The sequence below is a fragment of the Serinus canaria genome, chromosome 2 (assembly GCF_022539315.1).
Source record: "Serinus canaria isolate serCan28SL12 chromosome 2, serCan2020, whole genome shotgun sequence".
NCBI lineage: Eukaryota > Metazoa > Chordata > Aves > Passeriformes > Fringillidae > Serinus > Serinus canaria.
In genome coordinates this window covers 111,135,578-111,159,753 of record NC_066315.1, presented here as the reverse complement: position 1 = coordinate 111,159,753, position 24,176 = coordinate 111,135,578, and the positions used below count along the sequence as shown (strand labels likewise).

General features: G+C 36.8%; 1 protein-coding gene across 3 annotated transcripts in view; it reads right to left on the bottom strand.

The window, feature by feature from the left end:
- Nucleotides 1–24,176, bottom strand: part of SNTG1 (syntrophin gamma 1) — a 316,227-nt gene that overhangs the window by 86,971 nt on the left and 205,080 nt on the right. For all 3 annotated transcript variants that reach the window (XM_018910030.3, XM_050971479.1, XM_050971480.1), the window contains 4 exons: nucleotides 20,667–20,769; nucleotides 19,161–19,243; nucleotides 14,292–14,422; nucleotides 8,773–8,902 (listed from right to left, as the gene is read on the bottom strand). In XM_018910030.3, the coding sequence (XP_018765575.2) occupies nucleotides 8,773–8,902; nucleotides 14,292–14,422; nucleotides 19,161–19,243; nucleotides 20,667–20,769 (447 nt within the window). The remainder of the gene's footprint in view (nucleotides 1–8,772; nucleotides 8,903–14,291; nucleotides 14,423–19,160; nucleotides 19,244–20,666; nucleotides 20,770–24,176) is intronic.

Here is a 24,176-nt window from a genome sequence, read left to right as displayed (position 1 = left end):
TTGTGTGATTTCAATGCATCACACTGGAAGAGAAGTAGAATATCTATTAGAAATATAAATAAGGGTTTCCTTCTGACTTTTAAGAAGCAGCCTTCTGAATACAATTGGAGTTATCATGTGGATAAGCTGAATTGTGTATCTGCATTGACCTTACATCACCTTTCTGCTAATACAGCTAAAAGTGTAAGGATTAACACAAATCAAATTGTCCCCCAGTTGCATTTTATGCTGTATTTTATGACACTGGACTATTTAGTAGTCACAGGTGAGATGGACAGGCATTCTTTAACTGCCTGGTTGCCTCCTTTCTAGCAATATTTTATGATTTCTTCATTCTGTGCATCTAAAAGTAGTAACTGTCTTTCCTATCACAGGAGGTCTCATATAAAAGTAGAATTTAGGATCCTGTTAGGTACTTTTTAGCACATAGAGTGCTTTCTTGACAAACTACCCAAACATAACTGGTAATTGGCTCATAAAAAGAAAAGCAAAATTAGGGAATAAGAATTACATGATTACATGCATCAAATATTAAAATGTATATTCATTTTATATTCATCAAATATATGTGATTAATAGCTTCTGAGAGATTATTTTATGTAGTAAAAGATTGCAGGCTTTATTTCAGAAAGACATGAAGCAACAAAAAGTTGTTTCATACAATTTTCACAGGCAAAACCTGTATCAAGTGATTTCATAAATGCAGTAAAGAAAAATTTCCTTAGATTCACTGTACTAGAGTTCCTGATTGGTATCATTAGGCAAATGCCTTTTCATAGTCGGTAAAATTGTCAAAAAAAATTGTAAACAATTAGAAAAAAAAGGAGAAAAGCAGAAACCTTCATACACTCATTATAAACTGTTCAAAAAGGTACTAATTCTCAAAGGAAATGAATCGTTTTTCAGCACAGTAAGTCAGAGAGTACCGTGCACTGGGAAATGAGAATGAAACCAGGTGCTTCATCCTCAGTTTTTCAAGCCTGACTTCATGACCTCAATGACAGCCTGAAACAAGTTCTGGATGTAATTACCTCATTCTCTGAAATAAACAAACTGGTGAGAAGAACCAACAGAACCTTGTAATCATGCTGGCGCCCACATAGGTGAGCAACTTCAGACATTTCAGACTTCCCCCACAGGTGTTTGCCACTTAACTACCCCAGGTATTTTTAGGAGATAAAGAACTTGTCACAGAGTTTCAGAACACCTTTTGTTAGCAGAGAAATGGCAAGTCCAATGGCAATTTGGAGCTCACTTCCTCTGTAACTTAGAGATCATTTGTTGTTTTGCCTCTCTGGGCTAATTTGCTCTAACCTCTTAAATGTGTCCTGGAATGGCTGGAATCCCTCTCTTCTACCCCACACCTCTGCCTCCTCCTCTGACTCCATTCTGTTCCACAGGCAAATATAATCTGTGCACTACTTGATTGCACTTGCTCTCTATGGCACTTTATGAAGCAAGACAACCAAATGGAGAAAGTGCTTTCAACACATTAGGCTACTAATAATCTATACCCTGAGGTGTTTTATAGTTTTTTGAGTGCATTTAAATTTCTTTTCATTCTTTATATCTTTTAACTCTCTGGTTGTGGAAGAAAGGCAAAACTCCTGATGTAGCCACCTTTAAAAATATATTTTAAAACTGAGTAAGAGGAAATGGACGTCAAAACAAGATAATTTTGCTTTAAATATTAATAATTATATTTGTGTTTGTTGTGTTTTTTGTTTTTTTTTAAGACAGCAAAAAGAAGCAATACAAAAAGAAAGGTCATTATTGCCTAGCCTCCCACTTCCCAGTTGCTATTTTATCAACAGCAGTTTGTGATTCAACAGCACTTTTAACACATTCTCACTGAAAATAAACCAACAGTGGAATACTGAACATTTTACTGCACAACAAAAACTAGGTTACAGTAGCTGTAAGTCTCCAGCTGCTACTGAAAGGGCAGCATGGCATTTGGCATGAAAGGGCAACTTATAATGAGTCCTTTTTTCTTCCATGTGTTACCTCTCTGCAAACCCCCAAATGCCTTACCCTTATTCCCAGTTAGAGTCCTATTTCCTTTATTCTGGTCATCATCTAGTGCCACTTAAAACCAATCAAGAGATGTTGCTTAATTTTGGGGTTTTTTCTCCTAAATTACAGGTTTCTTGTTACCTTTCACCTGGGTGGAATGTTGAGAGCAAGTGTGACATTCCTCCAAAGTGTCTTGCAACTAAACAGATCACAGTTTTTATGATAATGTGTGAACTTAAGCCTTCAGTAATAATGGAATGAGGGAAGAGAAAGAGTCTCAGAGCTTCATATAAATCTGCAGAGAATAAAGAACATCTTGAATGTTGCTTTAATTAAAATACTAGCATGAGGCTAAAATTTAATTTGACTCCATACAAAAGTGGATTAATCAAAGGGCAGGTATTTTTATTGAGTGAGAGAATCATATATAAAACTCAAAAAATATTCTCTCTGCAAGAATGTTGGGGTTTTTTTGGTGTTTTTTTTTTAAGATTTACATTAAACTGGTAAATTTAAAAGGAAGGGCTTTTGATTGTATTGTCTCTAGGGACATTGCTTCTCTTAAATTGTATTTTAGAATTCTGTACAATACAGAGATGTTAATATTTTAATCAGATATTAAAGACCACTGCAGAAGTTGTGCACTTGTATACAGCAAAACAAAGAAGGTATTATTAAAAATAACATGAATAGATGTAACATTTTGGAGACACACAGAAAGAAAATTTAATTTACTTTGAAAACCTATCATGAGTACTTGAAGTCTACACTGTATATTCCAAAGCAATACTGCAAGATTGCATGTCTTTATGATGAATGCTGTCACCATAATCAGAATGTGTCATAACAAATACTCCAACAATGAAGACAGAAGTTTCTTGTTATAAATTTCCTAAATAATTCTGAAATAAATATTCTTGAAGAAATATTTCTCAAAGAAATATTCTTTTCCTGCACCATTTTTCTATTTGCCTCATTGTCTTTTAGGCTCAATTATATTATAGAAATGCAGATGAAACACTGGGGAAACAGCAATACAGTTTGGCAAGACTTAGATTTCTTGGCAGCTAAATCAAGGATTTAGGAGTGCATTTAGGAGGATGTAAAATTATCTACAATTCTTTAAATAAGGTACAAATAAAAAGTTTGTAAAATAAGACACACCTCAAATTGCCAAAAACATAAGTAAATATCAGAAAAGACCATATGCAACACTTGATAAAAGTGACATAGAAACAAATGTGGTTTTAATTGTGCCCCTGATAACAGCCTGCATTTTAAAAATAGTGAGGAAAAATAGGAGTGGATTCATGTTATGTAATCCTGATGCTGCACTGACTACAGTTATTCATGCAGATATACTTGCCTTAAGAGAATCATACATGGAGAAAAATGGCAGAGAAAAATGGCAGCTCTGGTTTTTAAATTTTCCAAGAGAGACCCTAATATCAGCACTGGAATGACTATCTGTATAATCTTCCCTGTGCAAGGTTGAGAATGGAATGCAGAACAAAACTCCAAGTGTCTCAGAACAATGTGACCACCTGAATGGCTAATACTGCTTTAAAAACTGTTGCATGTATATTTACTTAATAATGTCTAATTTATCTGGCTATTTGTGTCATGGGAAATGTGAATCATGTATGTAAAACTATTCTATTAGCAACACTTTAAAGACTTCCTACAATCCTCTCTTGTTTTGGCCTTCATTTTATAATGTTTTCAACTTCTAAATTACTGAGAGTATTTGATTTTTGCACTACTACAGAATATAACATAAGAGATTTGATACTAATGTTGGTATTTTTGGATTTTTTTCAAACATTCATAGCTGAGCAACCAAAAAAAAGATAAATATTATTGTAATACACAGATCATAGGACATTAAAGAGCATACAATCCCTGAAAACTCAAAAATTACTAAAACTGGAGTTTTCTGATTGGCTTGCCATTGTATTGTAACTAAAAAACTAAAATATTAAAGCTGTTTGCTTCACATGAGTGATATTGGTTTATTAATGTAATATAACATTCTACAGTCATTCTAACATTCTAATCATTTTATTTCTCCTGTTTTTCACTCCTCGTCTCCTCTTCTGCTTAGTGACTTAGAAAATCCCTGTACCCAAACTTCAGCATTGTAAAGATAATGTATTATCATTTTCTTTTTTCTAGTGGAAATGAAACAATTTTTTTTTTTTTTTTGTCTTAGCAGCAGTTTCTTTCATTAAGGCACTGCTTTTTAAGCACACCAAAAAAGTTCACTTGAACTTTCAAACTCTTCAGAACAAACACACCCATTGGGCCAATACCCAGTTTGTAGACCTCTCATTCTAGCTTTCACCCTATTGCTGGGCTTCTACCATCAACCATGTGTGCCTCATTAATTTCACAAATGTGTTATTTTACCCAGAAAAATGCAACATCGTGGCATAAAATGAAGTTACTGTGAACTAAATCTTGTAAGATCTTGTGGATATTCTCAAGATAAGCTTAAAACATTTTGCCACCTACTGCTTAGAAACTTTACCTCGGCTGCCTGTCATTCCTGTCTGATGAAGTTCATGTTGTTTCTTTGCTGTCAAGTGCTGGCTCCAAGGTAAAAAGCATAAATTTGTAGCTGTTGTAGTGTTTTTCACAGAAATTATGGAAGAGGAAAGGGAAAAGAAATATTATTGCTCTCACTATAGAAAAATCTGCCACAGAGAAAGCAATGCGCAAGTGACAAATACTGAGTTGTGAGGACAAGTCTCAAAAATTTCCATGAAGATATATCATAGAAGTTGTAACACCAAATGTATTTTTTAATTATTCTTTTGTTAAAAAGACCCAAAATGTCTGACTTCCATTGTACCAAAGCCATTAAAAAATTTGCCTTTAAATTTCCTGACAATTGCAGCACATGAATTAGGGATGTATTGGCAACTGGTGGTTCTTTAGAGAGCACATGGTTTTGGATTATTTTCTTAGGCTCTTCCAGGGTGTAATTTCTTTAAAAGCTACATGACAATTTGGATACTTTCATCCTAAAATTCTGTAACAAAAGAGATGTAAAAGACTAGAAATCAGTATCAATTACCACCTAACTTAATACAATGTAAAAGTTCATGGAAAGGCAAATAGTTCATAGCTGAATTGAACAACTGAACTGAAAATTCCTACTTGAAGCATTAGCAAAAAAAAGAAGCAGCAGCTTGTTCCCTTTCTAAATGGCTTTGGCCAGCCATCCAAATTGGCAGCAAAATGATATAGAACCTTGTCAGTTCATAGGGGAAATAGAGTTCCCAAGCCCAGGTTCAATTTAGCATATTCAGATTTCAGGACATTAACTTCAGTATCAGGACTGCTTACATGAAAAGTCTGGGTTTAATATAAACGTTCTGGTTTTTGAGGGTACTGATAAAACTGGTGAATTTTTAACACAGGTGCAATTCAAGGGACTAAAGCTGGAGAGGAATCCATCTTCAGAAATGAATGATCCTTATGGATTCATCACCTTATCAATTACAGTGTGATATTAAGTCACTCCCAGCAGTGCATTTATTTAGCATGCATTTTGGTTGCATACCAGTATACAACCCCATTCATGTTGTGTAATTTTATTGTACTTCACCTTATATGAAATATGAGCTTCTTGGGACCAAAAGAAATTAAAATTACCAGTATCACTCTCAATATCCTTAAAACACTAGAGGATGCTTTCACTAACCTCCTGAAGATGAAGAAAAAGAGAGCATACCTGAGGTTTGTCTGTTAAAGACAATCTGAAACGAAGCAAACTACATCAGTCAGCACATGGATTCTTTATATCTCTTCCTAATAGTCAAAATATAATTTCTATATCTCTGCATTAAAATTTTAACTGACTTTTTGCATAATAATACGAGTTCTAGCTTGTATTGTACAATGATTAGTAGTATAACCAATGTAGGAAAAATGTGATTGCTTGCAGACACCATCTTCCAGACTCCATTCAGTTAGCAACGTTGCCTTTTAAAAATGGTGATCGTGTCAAGGCATTTTATTTTAGCTTCTACTTCTGCATTTCTGTTCTGTCCTTAGTAGATACTGGCTATACTGCTGGTCCTGCAATTCAGTCACATCATGTTTGTGTTGGATATGGACATGTTGGATCATGAGAGAAGAGTTTTTTGACAATATCCTGAGAAAAAACTGATTATAGGTTCAACCAGTTATTTTGGAGCCAGGGACCCATATTCACAGCTACTAGATACCTGAGGCAACATAAGACTTGTTATTCACATTTTTGGGGTTATTCACATTTTTGGGGTTGAACCATCAGTTAATTTTTCTTCAGACAGTTTGTGTGTGGAAAAAGTAAAATAATTCAGATTTTCTGACTCAGACTAGTATACCACAATTTTTTTTTGGTCAAAAATATTCAGGCATTTCTTTGGGAGATATATTCAGAGAAACTCGCTTTGGCCCCTCAAAGACACAAATGACAGGTTATCAGGATTTATATCTATCTCCTTAGGTATCAAGTATGAACTCACCACCCTAGGGTCCTTTACCAGTCAAAGGAAAGAGAGACATGCCCTGAGGGAATTTACTTCATTATAAAATGGACGTCAACATTAAATAATCAGATTCACTCTGGATTTTCTGCTTCATCTAAAGTTAGGCAAAAGAAATCCCACCAAAATCTACAGAGCCCAGATTTGATACAAGGGTAAAGGAAGTGCTTCCATTAACAATCTAGTTCTTTTAGTCCTTTTTCTCTGATTCTATTTCCTTTTTTTTTTTTTTCAAAAGGTAGATAGCTATGAGAAACATCATGTAAGTAAATATTTCTGTGAGCTGCACGGTATTTTAAGTAAACAAATTATTTTCTGTAACCTCTAGATAGGAATGAGAAGTTAATTGAAACTAAAAATTGGTCAATTTATCCAAAGAATTAGAAAAAATCCTTAACTCTGTTTCTTTGGCTCTGGATGACACAGTAAGGGAGAATGACTGTGAGCAAATGCCTCTCTCAGATAGGAAAAATACTAACATCAACAGTATGTGCATGTCAATAACCATCTCGTAAAGAAAAAAAAATACAAGGACCTCTAATCACATCTAATCATTCTTCTGTGCAACAGTTTGGGTTTTTTTCCTCTCTGTGTTCCTAAGGTTTCTTATATTCACTTATCACTTATGCTGTCAAATAAATAATTCTTTCTGGCAACTGGCAATTTAAGAGAAAAGTATATTACGGGAAGGAGAGTGTCATTGTTTTCCATAAATTTGTAAGAGCTATGAACAAATAGGACAATTCTAAAAATGGACACATGGATAATTATCATAAGCCCTAACTCTCATGGCTACTTTACAGGATGGCTTTGGGATAAAGTAAATAATAAGACTGGCATAACAGCTGCATAATTTAGGCTATTTACCTCTTATAGAACATTAGATAATTTCTTTCTTATTTTATGGAAACCAGTGTAGAATTATAAACTGTACTCAGAAAAAAATTCATGTAATAACACTGCATTGCCAAATTTCAAGTTCTGCTAAGTAACCATGATTATAGTCTCATCAGAGCCGAAGTGTTTCAGAACACCTGTAAAATATAGGTGCCTCTGCCTACTGTTGCAAGCAAATAAATCCACTGATTTAAGTAGCAAGAACCATTAGTAGACTGAAGCAAAGATGGCAAGAGAAAAAAAACCCAGAAGCCTCAATTTTCAGGGGCCTAGTGAGACAAGAAAGGTTCTACATAGCAACAGCATTTTAAGTATGAATAAATAGCCATAAAGTTCGCTGGTACTGCATGGAAGCTTGCAGATGGTAGATGAATTCATGTCTGTCATGTTTTTATAATACAATGACTTTTACATATTGCTGCCAGATGGAACACAGTTTTGCGTCTTGATTATAAATCTCAAAAAAATACAGCTTCCTTCAATGTGTTCCCTATATTTGAAACAAAAGCAAATTCAGAGACAGATTTGGGAAGCCAGAGCAGATTCAAGGAAATATAAATTAAATCCTCAAGGGCTCCCTTGTTATACCTCCATTCAAAATAATGGAGTTCTCCATGTGTTCTCAGTTTTTTAGGAAAACGACGGAAGGTATCATATGGATTTCTATACAGGGAGAACTACATGTTCATTTTTAAATATAAATACATCCCATGCAGGTCCAGAAGACCTCTTAATTGAACTTAGTATTTGAAAAAACTTTTACAAAATATTTATTCCTGCTTCAACAAGAAGTGGTATCTATCCCACAAGCTCAGGTGGAAAGAGTGCAGTGCATGACGCATAAATGCATTTTATCATTGCTGATAACGAGTATCTGTATCTACAGAACACCTTGCCTTTCCCATCATGATAAATGATACCTAGACAGACCAAAAATCTCTTCAGATCTGGTTGCACCAGTTTCTGGAGAGAGGTACTATGAAGAAATTTCAGAATTTTTGTATTTTCTATGTGTTCCTGCATCACAACTGGCTTCCTCCTGTGCGTCTGGTCTTTTCTTCTCATCCTAATTGGTATTGCTATGAAGCAAATAACTCTGATAGCAATGAAGTGAATTATATGACTGTAGGGAAGAATATTTTCCTATTCAATGGTTTCTCACAGAGTCTGATTTGACAACAAACTTGAGTTGACTTCTCTCAGACAGCCTCAAGCATTGTTTATATGCAGATAATTCTGTGTGTGAATCCATTAGGCTTTTATGACAGTTATAATCAAATATGATTTGGAAACCTTCTGGCTTACTTGGATCCATACTTACATTGTGCTTTGTGAGGTTGGAAATGTTACTTGCTATTGCTTGTAGCCAGTCAATACAGTCTTCAGCAGAGAGACACTGAATTATTCCACTGCAAACCCCATCCACAGCAATTACTTGGAACGCATTTTGCCTACAGACACATCATAACAGATCAGGTCAGAAGGAAATTTTATCTTTTCTAGCATATCATCTTAACAATACTTGTAAAAATGCTTTTCTTTTTACCACAATGAAGGTCAGCCAGTGAACACCAATAAAATGCTGGTTTTCCTGTTTTATAAATACCTGACGAGTTAAAACAATCATGCTAAAAGGTCAGCTCAGACAATATTAAGCTTCCATAAGGCTATAAAATTCCATAGACCAGCTCCACAGAATCTTGACCAGCAGGCTGTACAATCTCAGTAGCTGAACAAGTGATAGAGCTGATGTTTATCTAAGACTTAATACAGCAGACTACAGAGAAGGAAAGTGCATTGGAAATCATCGGCAATAATTTGGGAAATTCAGTGAGTACCAGTATCTTTTTCTCAACACCTTTGTTTTACTTTTATAATGCAGAGTCTAAACACATTTGGATTACTTTCTGGAGGCCCCTTGTTGGCTGCTCAAGCTTACAGAATTTTGTTTTTCTTCTAAACTACTGATTGAAAACTTGAAGAAGTCAAAATTGATCAAGTAGCATTAATGATTTTTCCATTTGCATTTCTGAATATGGGATCATTACCAAAATACACTCCTACTTCTGCCTCTACCCGCAGCACCAATCTGGGCACATACACAAAAATCTACCATGCATTATATACTGATTTTCCATTTCCAGACACTGAGCAATTATAGAACAAGAGAAAATTTTTCAGATGCTAAAGCAGTAAAAGACTTAATTTTTTCAGTAAATTGCTCTATTTGCTAAAAGCTCTTGTAAGGCTCACAGGCCTCTGTCTTTAAAACTGGAAAACCTCGATAATAATCCATATCCCAGAGCAGGAGATTACTGAATGTACAGAGAATACCAAGTTCCACTGCTGACATTCTGCCACAAGCCCAACTATTAATGATCAATTCACAGTTAAAATTAAGTGCATCATTCAGATTCTTTGAGAAGGGCTCAAGCAAAGTGCCTCTTATCTCCAGAATAAAACTGAGGGTCACTAATGACAGCTTCTGGCACCTGAAGACAGAGATCAATTTTGAAAAGCTGTTTGTTTGGGGTCTTTTACCTCTTAAAATTTTATTCTAGTTGTATACAATGTAAGGCTAATATCTGTCTTAACCCCATTCATGTTGAAAACAGACTGTTTCTTCAGTCAGGAGAAGTAACAGAAATGAACTGGAGCCATGCCTTTGCTTTGAGTGTTCTAGCATGAGAACCAGCTTCTGCAGGATAATGAGGCTAATATTAACATGATCTTTCCGGTTTCTTTGGTTTATTTAAATCCTGCAGTTTAGTTGTCTTTCCCAGGGGTAGTGACTTTTCTTTAAATTCACAAAAATACCAACCAAGCCAGACTCCTTTCAGAGACTCATTTTCACAATAATTCTAGTAAGTTTTGAGGAAGATTTATTAAAAGAATCTTCAGGTAGTGTTTCTAGAATATATTCTACCCTTTATTTTAGATGGCTATAAATAGAAATAACAAATTTTTCCAGAATAAATTTCTAAATCCTCACATGAAAACTATAGCATGGCCTCAAAATTGTTGATCCCTTTATGAAAAATAACACTAGTTTCAAGATTTGCCGTGCTTCTACACAGCATATCATAAATACAAGGAGGGATCTAAAAGATCTATTAATGAGTAACATTAACAGTACAAAAACCCCAGTGTGTTCCAGATTCAATCCTCATGCACATATTTCCCTTGGACTACAAACACAGTGAATATAGTACATTTGGGGCATCAGATTGTTCCTACCGTTCCAAGGAATTTGATCTGTGCAAGTAAAAAATCATTCATCCATAATGTTATTAGGCAAATATCAACACCAAATTACTCAAATATCAATAGTATGATCCATGGTCACCAAATAAGTTACTTGTGAATGTGTCCTGGCAGTAGATAGCCTTAGATTACTGTAATAGTATTTTCTTAAATAAGTCGACCAGCCCAAGTCCATAATACCATGCAAACTTGAAAACATAATATATTAAATAGATGTCTTGTACTAAATGGAACATTTAGTAGAATAATCACTTTATAATACACCAAAAAACTGAGAATGGATAAACACTTATTCAACTACACATTTCAGGTTCTGGAACACAAAAGCTACATTTGAAATAATTAAACTTTGCAAGATTAACCTGAATGTCTTCTAGAACTCTGTATGTATATGCTCCAGAATTTATGTGCTTCAACCACTCCATTGGAAAAGCTAGAACATGACTATGGGGTTTAATATTGTATGTGAGAACAATGTATTTCCTTATCAAACTCTGAATCATAAAAGGTTCAGGCTTTACATAATGAAAACAGCCTTGTAAATACTAACTATGGAAAATGTAATGCATTAGCTTTCATCTCATGTTGCTTCCTTATATTATTTTTAATATCCTTTCTTTTATGTTGATGTTTCTAGCAGTCTCTTTAAAAAGTATCTACCTTTCTCTCATAACAAATTCTGAGAGGGAGTAACATTTAAAAATCTTTACAGTACTTTAAAATGGTCGTAATAACTGTCTTGCTAGCAACATAAAATGTTGGTTCTACACTTTAAGAAAAATCCTCTCTCATAGGCATCCTGCATTTTTGGGTTTTTTTAAGACTTATTTCTTCATGTTAGACAGAATAGAAGGGCACAAGGAAAAAAAATCAGAGTAGTTTTTCAAGGTTTGAGTACAAGTTAGGTGTCTCGTTTCATATTAAAATACCTTTATTTTGTGAAGTTCAGATCTCAGGTATATCACTACTACCTAAGACACTTCCTTTGTTATGTACAAGTTCTATAATATGAACTTTAAGGTTGTTTTTTATTGATGCAGAAGACTGGATTTTAAAATCTTAGATCTATTAACAGCTGCTTATGTGCTAATTTTCCATGTGAGTAATTCTATTCAATACCTTATCTGAAGTATGCAGTAGAATAGATCTCAGATTCAGCCGCTATGGTTTTGGGTGCTTTATGCTTCCCTGTTAAATATGGAGCTGAAGGCTTTAACAGAATTTAGTAAAACACCTCCTGCCTCTCTGGTGACTTGATCCTGCTCCAGTTCAGTCCAGCCAGGAAGCCTTTGTAGCCTTTGGTTTCCACCTTGCCTCCCTGGGCCAGCCACTGTTCCTCAACAGACCAAGGTTCATGCAGCCAAGTAAATATGACCCTGCTATTACTGGTCAAAAGCTGCAGGCTGGCTTTAGCTCCACAGTGATCTACAACAGCTACTGCCTAACCTGCATTAATTTCAGCTCTGTGAATAAGAGAAATGGCTGACAGACCTAGGCAGCATAATTCTAAGAAACAATAGCCCTAAGAACCAACTGAGGCAGTGGACAGCTTTTGTGCAACTTTCAAATGTTTACTGAGCACCAGTAGGAAACAGTAAAATTAACCTCACAAAAATCCTAGATTGAAGAAGACTTCTCTTCCCCCAGTTTCTGGGGGTTTCATAAACCCACTCCTAGGAGCTTCATTAGAAGAAGAAATTATGGAGTAACCTGCTCTCTACCTGTACACAGCTTTCCTACAGATAATGTCTTTACATACTAGAGCTCACAGAAGTATTTCAGTGTGAGAACTTCATTCTTATACATACAGATGATAAATGAATCCATACAATAGCTAGATGCTTAAAACTTTTAACAAGTATGATCTTATATACTTGCCTTGTTGGGCTTTGTAACTACTTTAGTTCTCTAAAGAACTCTTTAGTTCTCTGTAAGTACTCTAGTTTATTGTTTTACAAAACAGTAATCATTACAGAATATTTTTGTCATCTCTCCTAATTTCTTCTGATTTCTTAGGATAATATTAAATTACAATATTAAATTAAACAACGTCAAGTTCTAGGTCTGTATTGGGTCTTTCTGAAATGAATTTTATTTTCCCACAGCAGACCTCTTGGTGTTTTGTCTGGGTAGGTAGAAAGATATTGATTGCAAAACATTGTTTTGGCTACCCCTAAGCAGTACTGGCACAGCATCAGAGCTGCTGTTCCAACATTCCCTCCTCACCAGCAGGCTGGGGAAACAAAACCTTGGGAGGGGAAATAGCCAGGACAGCTGACCCAAACTGATCAAAGGGATATTTTTTACCATATGACATCTCCTCAGCAGTGAAAGCTAGGAGAAAGGAAGAGGAGAGGGGGGCATTAACTAGTTGTGTCACTTGTTTTCCAGAGCAACTACTACATGTACCAAAACACTGCTTCCCAGGAAGTGACTGAACATCACCTGCTGATGGGAAATAGAGAACAAATATGTTGGGTTTTTTCTTCCATGTGTGGCTTTTGCTTTTGCTTTATTAAACTGCCTTTATCTTGACTCACCAGAATATTTTGATCTTATTTTCTTCCCTCCATCCTGTTGAGGAGGGGAGTGATAGAGAAGCTAGGCTGATACTTGGCATCCAGCCATGGTCATCCTATCACATAGCTGACGATGAGCTTTGGACAGCTATCCCAGTGATTGTGACAATGAAATTAAATGTTTACACACGAAAAGTAAAACATGGAAAAAATAACCTTAGGTATGTGGAAACAAACAAACAAACAAGTCCAGACTGTAGCTATAAACATAAAGCAAAGAAGTACAAGAACCAGAAGATGTTTATCAGCTCAGGCTCTTGCTCATGGTTCTCACCTGAGTATGGTTGCTGCTACTCCTGTGCCTGGACATGTATCCCACTGATATGGACCTTTAGGCTGACTTCCCAGCCTAAACTGAGCCCCACCTGACCATGATGGACTCCTCTGAAGACTGCCCCTAAGCCTTCTCTGTTCCTTCATGGGGAGCAGTGGGGTAGGATAATTTTCTGCATGGACAATGCCTTGTCCAGCCTCACTGCCACCCTCTCTCTCAGCTTATCCTCCTCATGGGGCAGTCAGCCCTTGCTGCTCTCAAACAAGATTATTTCACCCAATGTAGGTATCAGATGATGTATTTAAAACAAACAGAAGGAAATACATTTTAAAAATATAATCAAATTGCAGAGCTCAATGCCATAATGCATTGCAAAAATCAAAGATATAGAAACAAAACAAAGAAGCTTTTGAGGACAGGAGCATTAGCAGCTATTAAATATGATGAGATGCAGTTTGAGATGTTTCATCTCAAACTGCAAAAGGAGCTGAGCACTAGATGCAAGTAGAAAGATCACCCATCATCTCCTCACATACCAGCTCCCAGTTGATGTCAGAGGAGAACATGAGCCAGTGTGGACCTAAAAAGACCTTTATGAAAGCCCCTATATTTCATGTATCTGTCAGCTGCCAAGTAATATTGCATCTTCTCCAGCAAGGCAACTCCCTAGGGCATGCATCTGTCAACCAAGAAGTCAAGTTTCAGCCTTCAGAACTTTTTTACCTGCACAAATCTGATCCTGGAAGGTACTGGGAAAATCGTGAATGAAGAAGCGGAATTAATCGGAGATCACACCACCTCTTCTCCCACCTAAGGCCAGGGGATGCTGGCCATGACGAACATGATAACGTATCCTGAAAAACATTAAAAGGTTCTTCTCAGTTTTGAACTTCATTGTAAGTGCTCAGCAGATTTGGAAAGAATGACACAGACTTCAAAGACTTATATTTAATTTGGCAGTGTTCTATTTTCCCAAATCAATTGTCACTAGTTTTAGTAGCACTGGAAAGATTCTGAATAGGACCTCTAAATTATTTACAACACAACCATAATTCAGTAGTTTCCTGTGGCTCTGTACATATTTACATACATATCTTATGATATCACCTCAAAACATGGTAATTTGGAACGGATTTAACATGTGATGAATATTGTCAAAATTGTCACAACTACATGCTGAAGTTATGAATATTTTAATTTTACCTACTTAAAGAAGACATTGGTTATATGAAAACTGAACTTTATCATGCTTATGATCACATCTACAAAGAATGAGCATTTAAATATCTAGAGTCTAATTTGACCATTATTTTTAAGGAATATAGATTTGCATGAGAAATGCTTACAGAAAGTTAAATTATCAACATCTGTTTCTTAAAAAACAAGACCTCTTTCTTTATAAAATGCTTTATAAATAGTGCTAACGATGATGTTATTTTTCTGAGAGAGCACAATTCTTCAAAGGGCCTTCTCACAGCAACAAAGGATGAGGAAAAGGCTGAGGTATTTAATGCTTTCTTTACCACAATCTTTAATAGTAAGACCAGTTATTTGCCTGGTAGCAAACCTCTGAGCTGGGAGGCAGGGATAGGGAGCAGACTGAAGCCACCATAATCCAAGGGGAAAGGTCAGTGATCTGCTGCAGCAGTTAGGCACACACAGGTCCATGTGGCCAGGTGGGATACACTGAGGGATAGTGAGGGAGCTGGCACAAGTGCTCACTTTCCATCATTTACCAGCAGTCCTGGCTAACCAGAGAGGAAGTGGTGGTGAGTGGAGATACACCCAGCTGGTGGACAGTCATGACTGATGTTGTCTAGGGCTCAGTGTTGGGGCCAGCACTGCTTAATAATTTAATATTGATGATCTGGAAGAGGGGATGAAGTGCACCATAAGCTCACAGCTGACATAAAGTTGGAGAGGAGTGCTGATCTGCTGGATGGGAAGAAGGCTCTGCAGGGGGATCTGGACAGACTGAATCAATAGACTGAGGTCAAATGTATGAGATTCACAAGACAAAGTTCCAGGTCCTGCACTTTTGTCACAACAACCCCAGGCAGCGCTACAGGCTGGGGGCAGAGTGACTAGAAACCTGCACGATGAGAAAGAACCTGGGGGTGCTGCTAAACAGGAGCTGAACATGAGCCACTGTGTGCCCAGGGGGCCAAGAAGGCCAAGGGTATCCTGGCCTGATCAGAAATAGTGGGGCCAGCAGGACCAGGGCAATCATTGTCCCCTTGTATTTGATTTTGGCACTGCTGAGGCCACACCTTGCATTCAATTCTGAGCCCCTCAATGCAACAAGGACACTGAGGTGCTGCAGCGTGTCCAGAAACGGGCAGCATGGCTGGAAAAGGGTCTGGAGCACAGTCCTGTGAGGAGCAGCTGTGGGGGCTGAGGTTGTTCAGCCTGGAGAAAGGAAGGCTCAGGGAGACCTTATCACTCTCCACAACCACCTGAAATGAGGCTGTAGCCAGCTGAGGGTTGGCCTCTTCTCCCAAGTAACAAGTATATCAACATATCAGTAAAATTAAACCTGCTGATTTACATTCTTTTTAATTACTGGTTTCTTCTATAGTATGAATATTACCAAAATTAAGTAAATTGTCTATTTTTTTAGACTGGCATTCTGTGTAAGATCTATGGAATTATCAAGCTTTACCAATTTGAACTTTACTTTTGCATATATATTCATCTTTATTTGTATATGAAACAAAATATCACAATAAATATCATGCTAGCTGAGCAGCAATCTTTTCATAGGTAGTTCAATTCTTTAAAATATTGAATTTCTGGTAAGAAATTCCACAGATTCAATAAAAATAAATAAATTATTGGTATGAAGACTACGCTAGGATGTTGTTTTGAACATCCTGAATTTTTCAGGTTTTTCTCTGATTCTGAGAACCTTTCTTCACCTGTGATTAAACTTAGGGAAAAGATGAAATGCAGTAAAAGCTCAGGTACAAACAGTAGGCCTAGATATGGCTACAACAAAAATGTTACCCTACCTTTAGACTGCATAACTCTGTAAGCTGTTGACAAAAGACCAAAGTCCTGTCTACTCCAAGGTCTGAGTTAAAAGCCTCCTTCAAATGAATTAAAAAGACTATAAATTAAGAAACAAGACTGTGGCTGTACATCACAGAATCTTGGAATGTCTTGGTTGGACAGGACCCACAAGGATCATCAAGTCCAACTCTTGTCCCTGCACAAGACATCCCCAACAATCTCACAGTGTTTCTGAGTTTTTTCAAACTCTTCTTGCCCTTTGTGAGGCTGATGCTGTAATGATCTACCTGTTCCAGTTTCCTATCCTCTAAGCAAAGAACCTTTTTCTAATATCCAACCACAACCTCACAGATTTAACATTCCCTTGGGTCCTATCACTGTTCACGCAAAAGAAGAGATCAGTGTCTGCCTCTCTTCTTCCCCTCACAAGGAAGTTTTAACTGCAATGAGGTCTCCCTCAGTCTTCTCTCATGCAGCTTCTCCTCCAGATCCTTCACCATCTTCCTTGACCTCCTTTGGAGCTCTCTAACATCTTTGTATCTGTTTTATACTATGGCATGCAACACTGCCTCCAGCACTCGAGGTGAAGCAGTCCCAGAGCAGAGGAGAGCAAGACAATCCTCTCCCCTGCCTGGGTGGCCATGCTGTGCCTGATGCCTGCAGAACAGGGTTGACCCTCCTGGCTGCCAGGGCACTGCTGGCTCATGTTCACTTTGCCATCAACCAGGACCCCCAGGTCCCTTTCTGTGACACTGCTTAGCAGCTTCTCCTTCCCCAGCCTGTCTCTATGGTCAGAGGCTGCCCCTCCCACGGGCAGATTCCAGCTCTTGCCCTTGTTAAAATTCATAAGATTGGTGGCTGCTCACCCCACGGATTTGCCAAGGTCTCTCTGTAAAGCCTCTCTGCTTTTGAGGGGATCAAAAGTTCCTCCAAATTTTTATACTATCCGCCAACTTACTTATTTAGTTTCCCTTTGAGTCCTGAACCCAAGTCACTGATCAAAACGTTGATGAGCACTGGGCCTAAGACACAGCAGAACCACACTAGTGACCAGTCAACTAAATTCACTCTGTTTACTATAACTCTTTGTGTCCAACCATGAGCCAGCTGCTCACCAGTCATGTTTATCCAGCTGACATAATTCCTTCTAGAAAATATTCTGAGAAAAATGAAGAGCTGTGGCATAAGAGTTGTACATAACTTAGGAATTCATACAGAGGTTTGGTTTTATGAAGAATTCTGTTCCCATGACAAAGGGACATGTCAGAACCACATCTTGGTCTTCACTTGAAAATTTAATTTAGGGTGAATTATAGGCCCATGATACCAGATTATATTATTTAAACTGAAAGAAAAACACTTGGTTTCATTAAATTATTGTCAGTTCAAACAGAAACTACAGCTCATCTAGATCAGTTTTGACACCTGGAAAAAAAGAATTCACAAATGAAAGCAGGTTTTTTATCATAAAAACAAAATTAGAATTGTAGCAGCTAGTTGAAAAAATCAGCTTAGGATCTACTGCCATAGCCTTCTTACATACAGACACACATACCTATATAGACTCCTTCGACAAGACTGCTTCTGTTGTTACTGCACAAGTTACATATATTTTCATTGTTATTTGATATCAATTTTATTGATGTTATCAATTTATAAGTTCCACCTCCTAAAACGTGGAAAATTCTCAAGAGTTTTCCAGATTACAATTCTGTTTAAATCTGTGGTATTGATATCTAAATCTGTGGGCTGCTATTTAAAACCTTTAATAGAAAATATGAAAGCACCATAAAACAGGATGGAAACTAGAAATGGCGGCTCAGTATGGCTTATGTTTCAGGTTTTCAAATATTTTTTTTAATTATGATCTATACTGTTTTATTTTTCTATTTTCATCTACCTATATATAAATATATATACAAAAAGCCAAATACTGAGCAAACAAACCTTTAGAACTATATAAAATAAAGAAAATTTTGCATTTTCTGTCTAAGAAAAATTTTTAAAGTCCCTTGTTGCACTTCAAAGGTTTCTTAGTAAATATCTGATCAGCTACCTGTAGCATTTTATCCCACAGACACTCTGTTTCATAATGTTATTCCACTTCAGGTAAGATTTTAAGTACACATTACCAGAAGTAAAACACTCTCACGTTAAAAATAAGCAAAACCATGCACCTAATCATCTTCTGTCAAAAGCTTTAGATAATGCATGCAATACAAGTAATGGAAAATATTCTCGAATTTTTTTCTTCCTTTTTATAAATAGATATATTCTCATTTTAAGAACTTTAATTCCTATGCAGAGAAAAAATTATAGAAGGAAAAACTTTTGCAAAATCCCTATTGCCCAAGTAAACAGTAATCACTTGCATCAAGGCACAATCTCAGCTGTAATATTTGTCACATTTTAATTCCCAGCCATAATTTCTGGCTACTCTTTCTTCCCTGTACAGAACTGTCTGTCTCCAGAGTTAGCTAGAGCTCTTCCCTGTTCATGTCCTTTATTAGTACTTCCACTTAGCTATTATACTATAATTATTCTTCTGTGCAATTCCATCAAGGAGATTCAAGCTCTTACCGTGTTGTTGGGGTGGTAGTTGAGATGCAAACCACTGTCACATAGGGGAGAGGATGTGCCACTGCTTTGGTCACTGGGGGCACCTAATACAAATACAAATTCACAAGAAAATTCTTCATTAATCTATGATGACATAATTCAAATTTGTGTATATATGTATGTATCCATTCTCCCCAAACCCATAAAACTTCTATCATATATAAACACTCATTTACTTTCTCCATTTAGCCACTATCTGTTTTCTGGCTTGAGTGGATTGCCATTGTAAGCTAAATGGAGGCTCAAAAAAACTTTTCCTAATGCTTTGATTAAAAAAAAGTTAGTTTCTGCTTGGTAAGAAAGAAAAATCCCACAACATTTCTTTCAAATTTTACAATAAAAGGGAAGTGTTTACCTCCTCTCTCAGGTTTACTCGAAGGAACTTGTCAGATAACCATTTTGTTACTCTCAGTGGAGTTTACAGTTCTAAATGTTCTTGTAATAGTTTAGGAAATTACAGTGCTACTCCTCAAAAGTGAAATGACAGGACCCATGCAAATGCACTCTCCTGTGCATCACTCAGGCTACTCTGTGGTACCACAGCCTTTTATAAAAGTGAGAAATACTGGGATACATTTTTATTTAAGAATACTCTGTTCCAATTTTTTTTCCTCTTTCATATAAATTTCATACATAGGTAAAAGAAAAAGACAATATGCCAACAAATGTTTGTATAAAATGCTATTTCATTATTTAGATTATTTAATTCCTACTAACTTAAAATCAACGGCTATAAGTATTGAAATCAAATATTTATTGTTTTGTTGCTTTAAACTTGAGCTATTTAATTTACTCTCTTAGGGAGCAAAAAGCAGAAGGAAAGCAGAGATGGCAAAAGGCACAGGCTGATATATAAATATGGTTAGATATGCTGCAATTGTCTATAATTATGCATCCACACTTACAATTTAATATAATTAAAGGAAGACAGCTGTCTCCATATGACTCTCATGGGGCTAGTTCACTAAAACTCAGTTTGGACTAAAACAAAATACTTATCATTCCAGAGTAATTTATTCTTAGGTAGACAGACATCTACACCAAAGCCTCTGAATTTTAAATAGCTAAGTCCTCTAAATATATACACACAATCTCATTTTCACATTTACAAGAAAAAACTCCCTGGGACTAAAATACTAGCTGATGCTGCCTGAAAAATTGCTTTTAAATACTCTGCACCAGGATGTGAGCTATTGCAAACTAATGAAATTCAGCTGTTTTACCTGCAACTTTAGTGATTCACACCAGCCAAATGCCTGGTTATCTGTTTTTCTACCATAGATAGCACTTTTTTTCTTGAGTTCAGTGTTAATACAAGCCCTGGCAATAGGAGCAACTCATATTTAGACACTAATGCTGATTGTAAAAAGCTGCTGTCAATAATCCCCAATGCACGGAAGTTTCAGAAGCTATATGTGTTCACAGGCATTGAATTGAGGGTCCTTTGGTCATGTAATAAAGGCTTACATGCACAATCTTCATTCAGTGGCAGTTTGAGAAAAGCAGGTGCTCTTTTCAGAAAGGACACAGTTAGGGTCACTTCTTCCCCTGCATTGCGAAGGACCTGTACCTGGAAAAGAAATAAAGGCAGACACCTTGAAATAAATTTATTATCAAAATGCATAAGCAAACATAAGCAAGATCACACAGCTTTCCAACACCAGAATCTCACTGCTTAGCAGTATATTGCAATTACATTTGTTTGAGAAGAAAGCAAGACATAAAGCTTGCTATGTGCTTGTCTATTGTGTTTCTAGCCACACATACAGTTAATGGGGTGAGGGGGGCATTACCCTTCTGTATTAGCACTGGCTTTGACCTGTGCTGTTTCAGCCTTTCTCCTTGAAAATATTCAGCTATGTAACTTCTTTTTTCAGGTCTGGAATCATTCCTCCTAGCATGTATTTATTTAAAAAAAATATTACATATTTTCTCTTTGCATATATATTTTCTCTTGTCTTGTCACCCCTCAACCAAAACAACAGCAGTAGTTTCCACAGCTGTACCATAATACTATGAGCAAGTCTTTCCAACACTCAGAGTTAAATTTAGCTGAGGCGCTCCAGCATGGATGAGAGACCTAATCTCCATCACAGACACAGAGGAAAAGAACCTATTTTAAGCCTTAAATTTTAGATAAGCACAAGCTTAGGTTTTGCCAAAGGGCAGCTTGCATTTTGGACATAGAATGCATAAAGCACCTATCCAGCTGGGAATACTTTTAGCCTTCCTGTACTCTCCCACTAGTTACCCTTTCAGCTTCTGTTCATCTTTAGCTTTTGTGGGGTACAGCTGTAGACACCCCAAACATACAGCAGAGTGAGGGACTCCAGCCACCTCCCATGAGTAGCAGAAAGGAGGCACAAAAGCAACTAAACCAAATGCTGCATTAAATAGCTGAGGAGGAACATCTAAATTGGTTTATGAGAGCCAAGAAGAACCAGATCTGTTTCAGAGAACACCCATTTCCGATTCTGGCTCTATAACTTCAAAATTCTTCAGGGGCTGATTTAATTTGGGTGTACAATGACAGAATGTCGTGTCTCTCTGAGTGACTGTGCTCATACTGTGAAGAGCCAGCTCACAGGCAGCTGAGAGCTGCTACACAGTGAGACATTAGGCAATCATTTTAAACTAGAACATATCTCCTCCTTTCTCCTGTGTAGCTGGATAACACATAGGTAACCCTTCTGTCATGCTGCTGCTTGTGAGAAAGCCTTGTAAATAATTCATGAAGCACTGCTATTCTTTAATTATGCTTGTCAATAACATACTCAACAGATTTATTCACATGGAAGTGTATAACTATACATTGGAATGCTTTCACATGCAATCACTGCATTATGCTGCAAACTTAAAGTAATTCTTCAGGAAAAAATGTCAACTTTGCCTTCAAACTCAATATTGCCTACTCCATGCTGGTTGCCACAGAGGACTAACAATATGATGACAGAACATTTGATTCAATAACTGAAATTTTAGGGTCTTTATTGTTTAAAATAGCACAGTGGTTGCCAATGCACATTTTGCAGTTTAGTATTATTTATAAGTATGCGTGCAAATAAACACAAACATCACAACAGATTTAAGAACTTACACTGCATCCAAAAAAAGTCATCTGTAATGCAGAATCATAGCATCATTTAGGCTCAAACATGAGTCTCTTTTATGAGCTGTTCCCAGTTCTGATGCATTTTCTATCTTAAAATTTGTAAGCAGCAATTGCTTCTTAGAAAGATGGCTTGTAATGTGCAGAAAAGTACACAAAGACTCTGAAGTCCTGAATTCAACAAAAGATACCATCCTATATCCTCAGCCTCCAGAGAAAATTAATTCTTTTCCTCTCCCATGTAGCAGTCACACAGTTTAGAGTGGTCAGAACCAAAGCAGAAACTTACAGGTATGTACACTGTATTGTTTCGACAGATGTGGATAGACAAAGTGCAGGAAAATACAGCTACTCTCTCTGCTGTTAAAAAAAGGTATTTCTTTTTACTCAGGAACAGAGAATAAAAAAGTGAAGAAGTTACAGCATTACTAACTTTAATTTATAAAGTCACCTTTTAAGATAGGAATAAGTGGATATCATCTGTGAAAGAAGCTGAGAGAATAACAGCCCTAAATCATTCTTCAAGAGTCTACATGATTCACTTGATAATATATTGCTTTGTAAAGCCTGTAAGAGGCCATAAGTAGCCTACTGTGACTTTTTCTCTTACCTCTCTCTCCCTCAAACCTCTTTATCTCATAGGATGAAAACTTCAAGCTGGAACACATTCCAGTTAAAATCAGCAATACTTATTCAGTGAAATGTATTTTGGAGTGTATGAAGCATATAATCCAGAAAGTTACTAGATTTTGACATGCAGAATTAAAGACTAAAGAGAGATAAAAGATTAAAAGAGAAAACTACTAAGTAATGATTACAACAAAGAGCAGATGAGTTATCGATTACATTTTGCTTACTTTCTAGTCATGAACAATGCCATTCTGGGAAATAAAGTTAGGTGAATAAAATGAGCATTTTAATTACTTTATTGTCTTTTTCTAGCTTTCAGTTGAAAGCTTTACTGTTATTTTACATTCTTTGTCTTTAATTTACATATGAAATGAAAAATCAAATTACTAAAGATAATGTGAGCCACAAATAATAGTCTGTATCAGTACTGAATTTAAATTAGGGCCTCATTCCCACTGTGTATAAGTGGTCAACAAAATTCAATATTACTGAAACATAGCTATATAAGTAAAGAGATTTTCAGTTTATTACGGCTAATAAAGAAGCCACCTTTAAATTTGCATATTATAAAAATATTTAAAACCTTTTGCCATCCTGGTTGATGGCAAGAGGAATATGAGTCAACAGTGCCCTGGCAGCCACAAGGGCCACCCATGTCTCCTGGGAAAAACATCTCCAGCTGGGCAAGGGAAGGGATTGTCCTGCTCTGGGGCAACCTCACCTTCAGTGCTGGGGGAAGTGTAGGGAACCACAATATAAAAATGACATCAAGCTATTAGAGAGTGCCTAAATGAGAGCCATGAGGATGGTGATGGGTCTGGAGGTGAAACTTTATGAGGTCACTTGGTATGTTCAGCCTGAAAGCGAGGAGACTGAGGGGAGAGCTCACTGTGCTCTTCAACACCCTCAGGACAGGAAGAGGAGGAGCAGGTACCGATCTCTTAATTCCCAGCACCAGTGACAAGACTCGAGGAAACAGCATGAAACTGAGTCAGTTCCAGCTGTTCACTGGAACAGCTTCCCTAGGGAAGTGGTCATAGCACCAAGGCTGACAGAGTTCAAGAAGTGTTTGGACAACACCCTGTGCACACGGCATGATTCTTAGGTTGTCTTGCACAGGAGTTGGACTTGATGTTCTTAATGGGTCCCTTCCAACTCAGCGTATTCTATGATCCTATGATTTTCCCTAGTATATGAAAACATGCAACTGGACCCAACCTATACAAAGTGAACAAGAA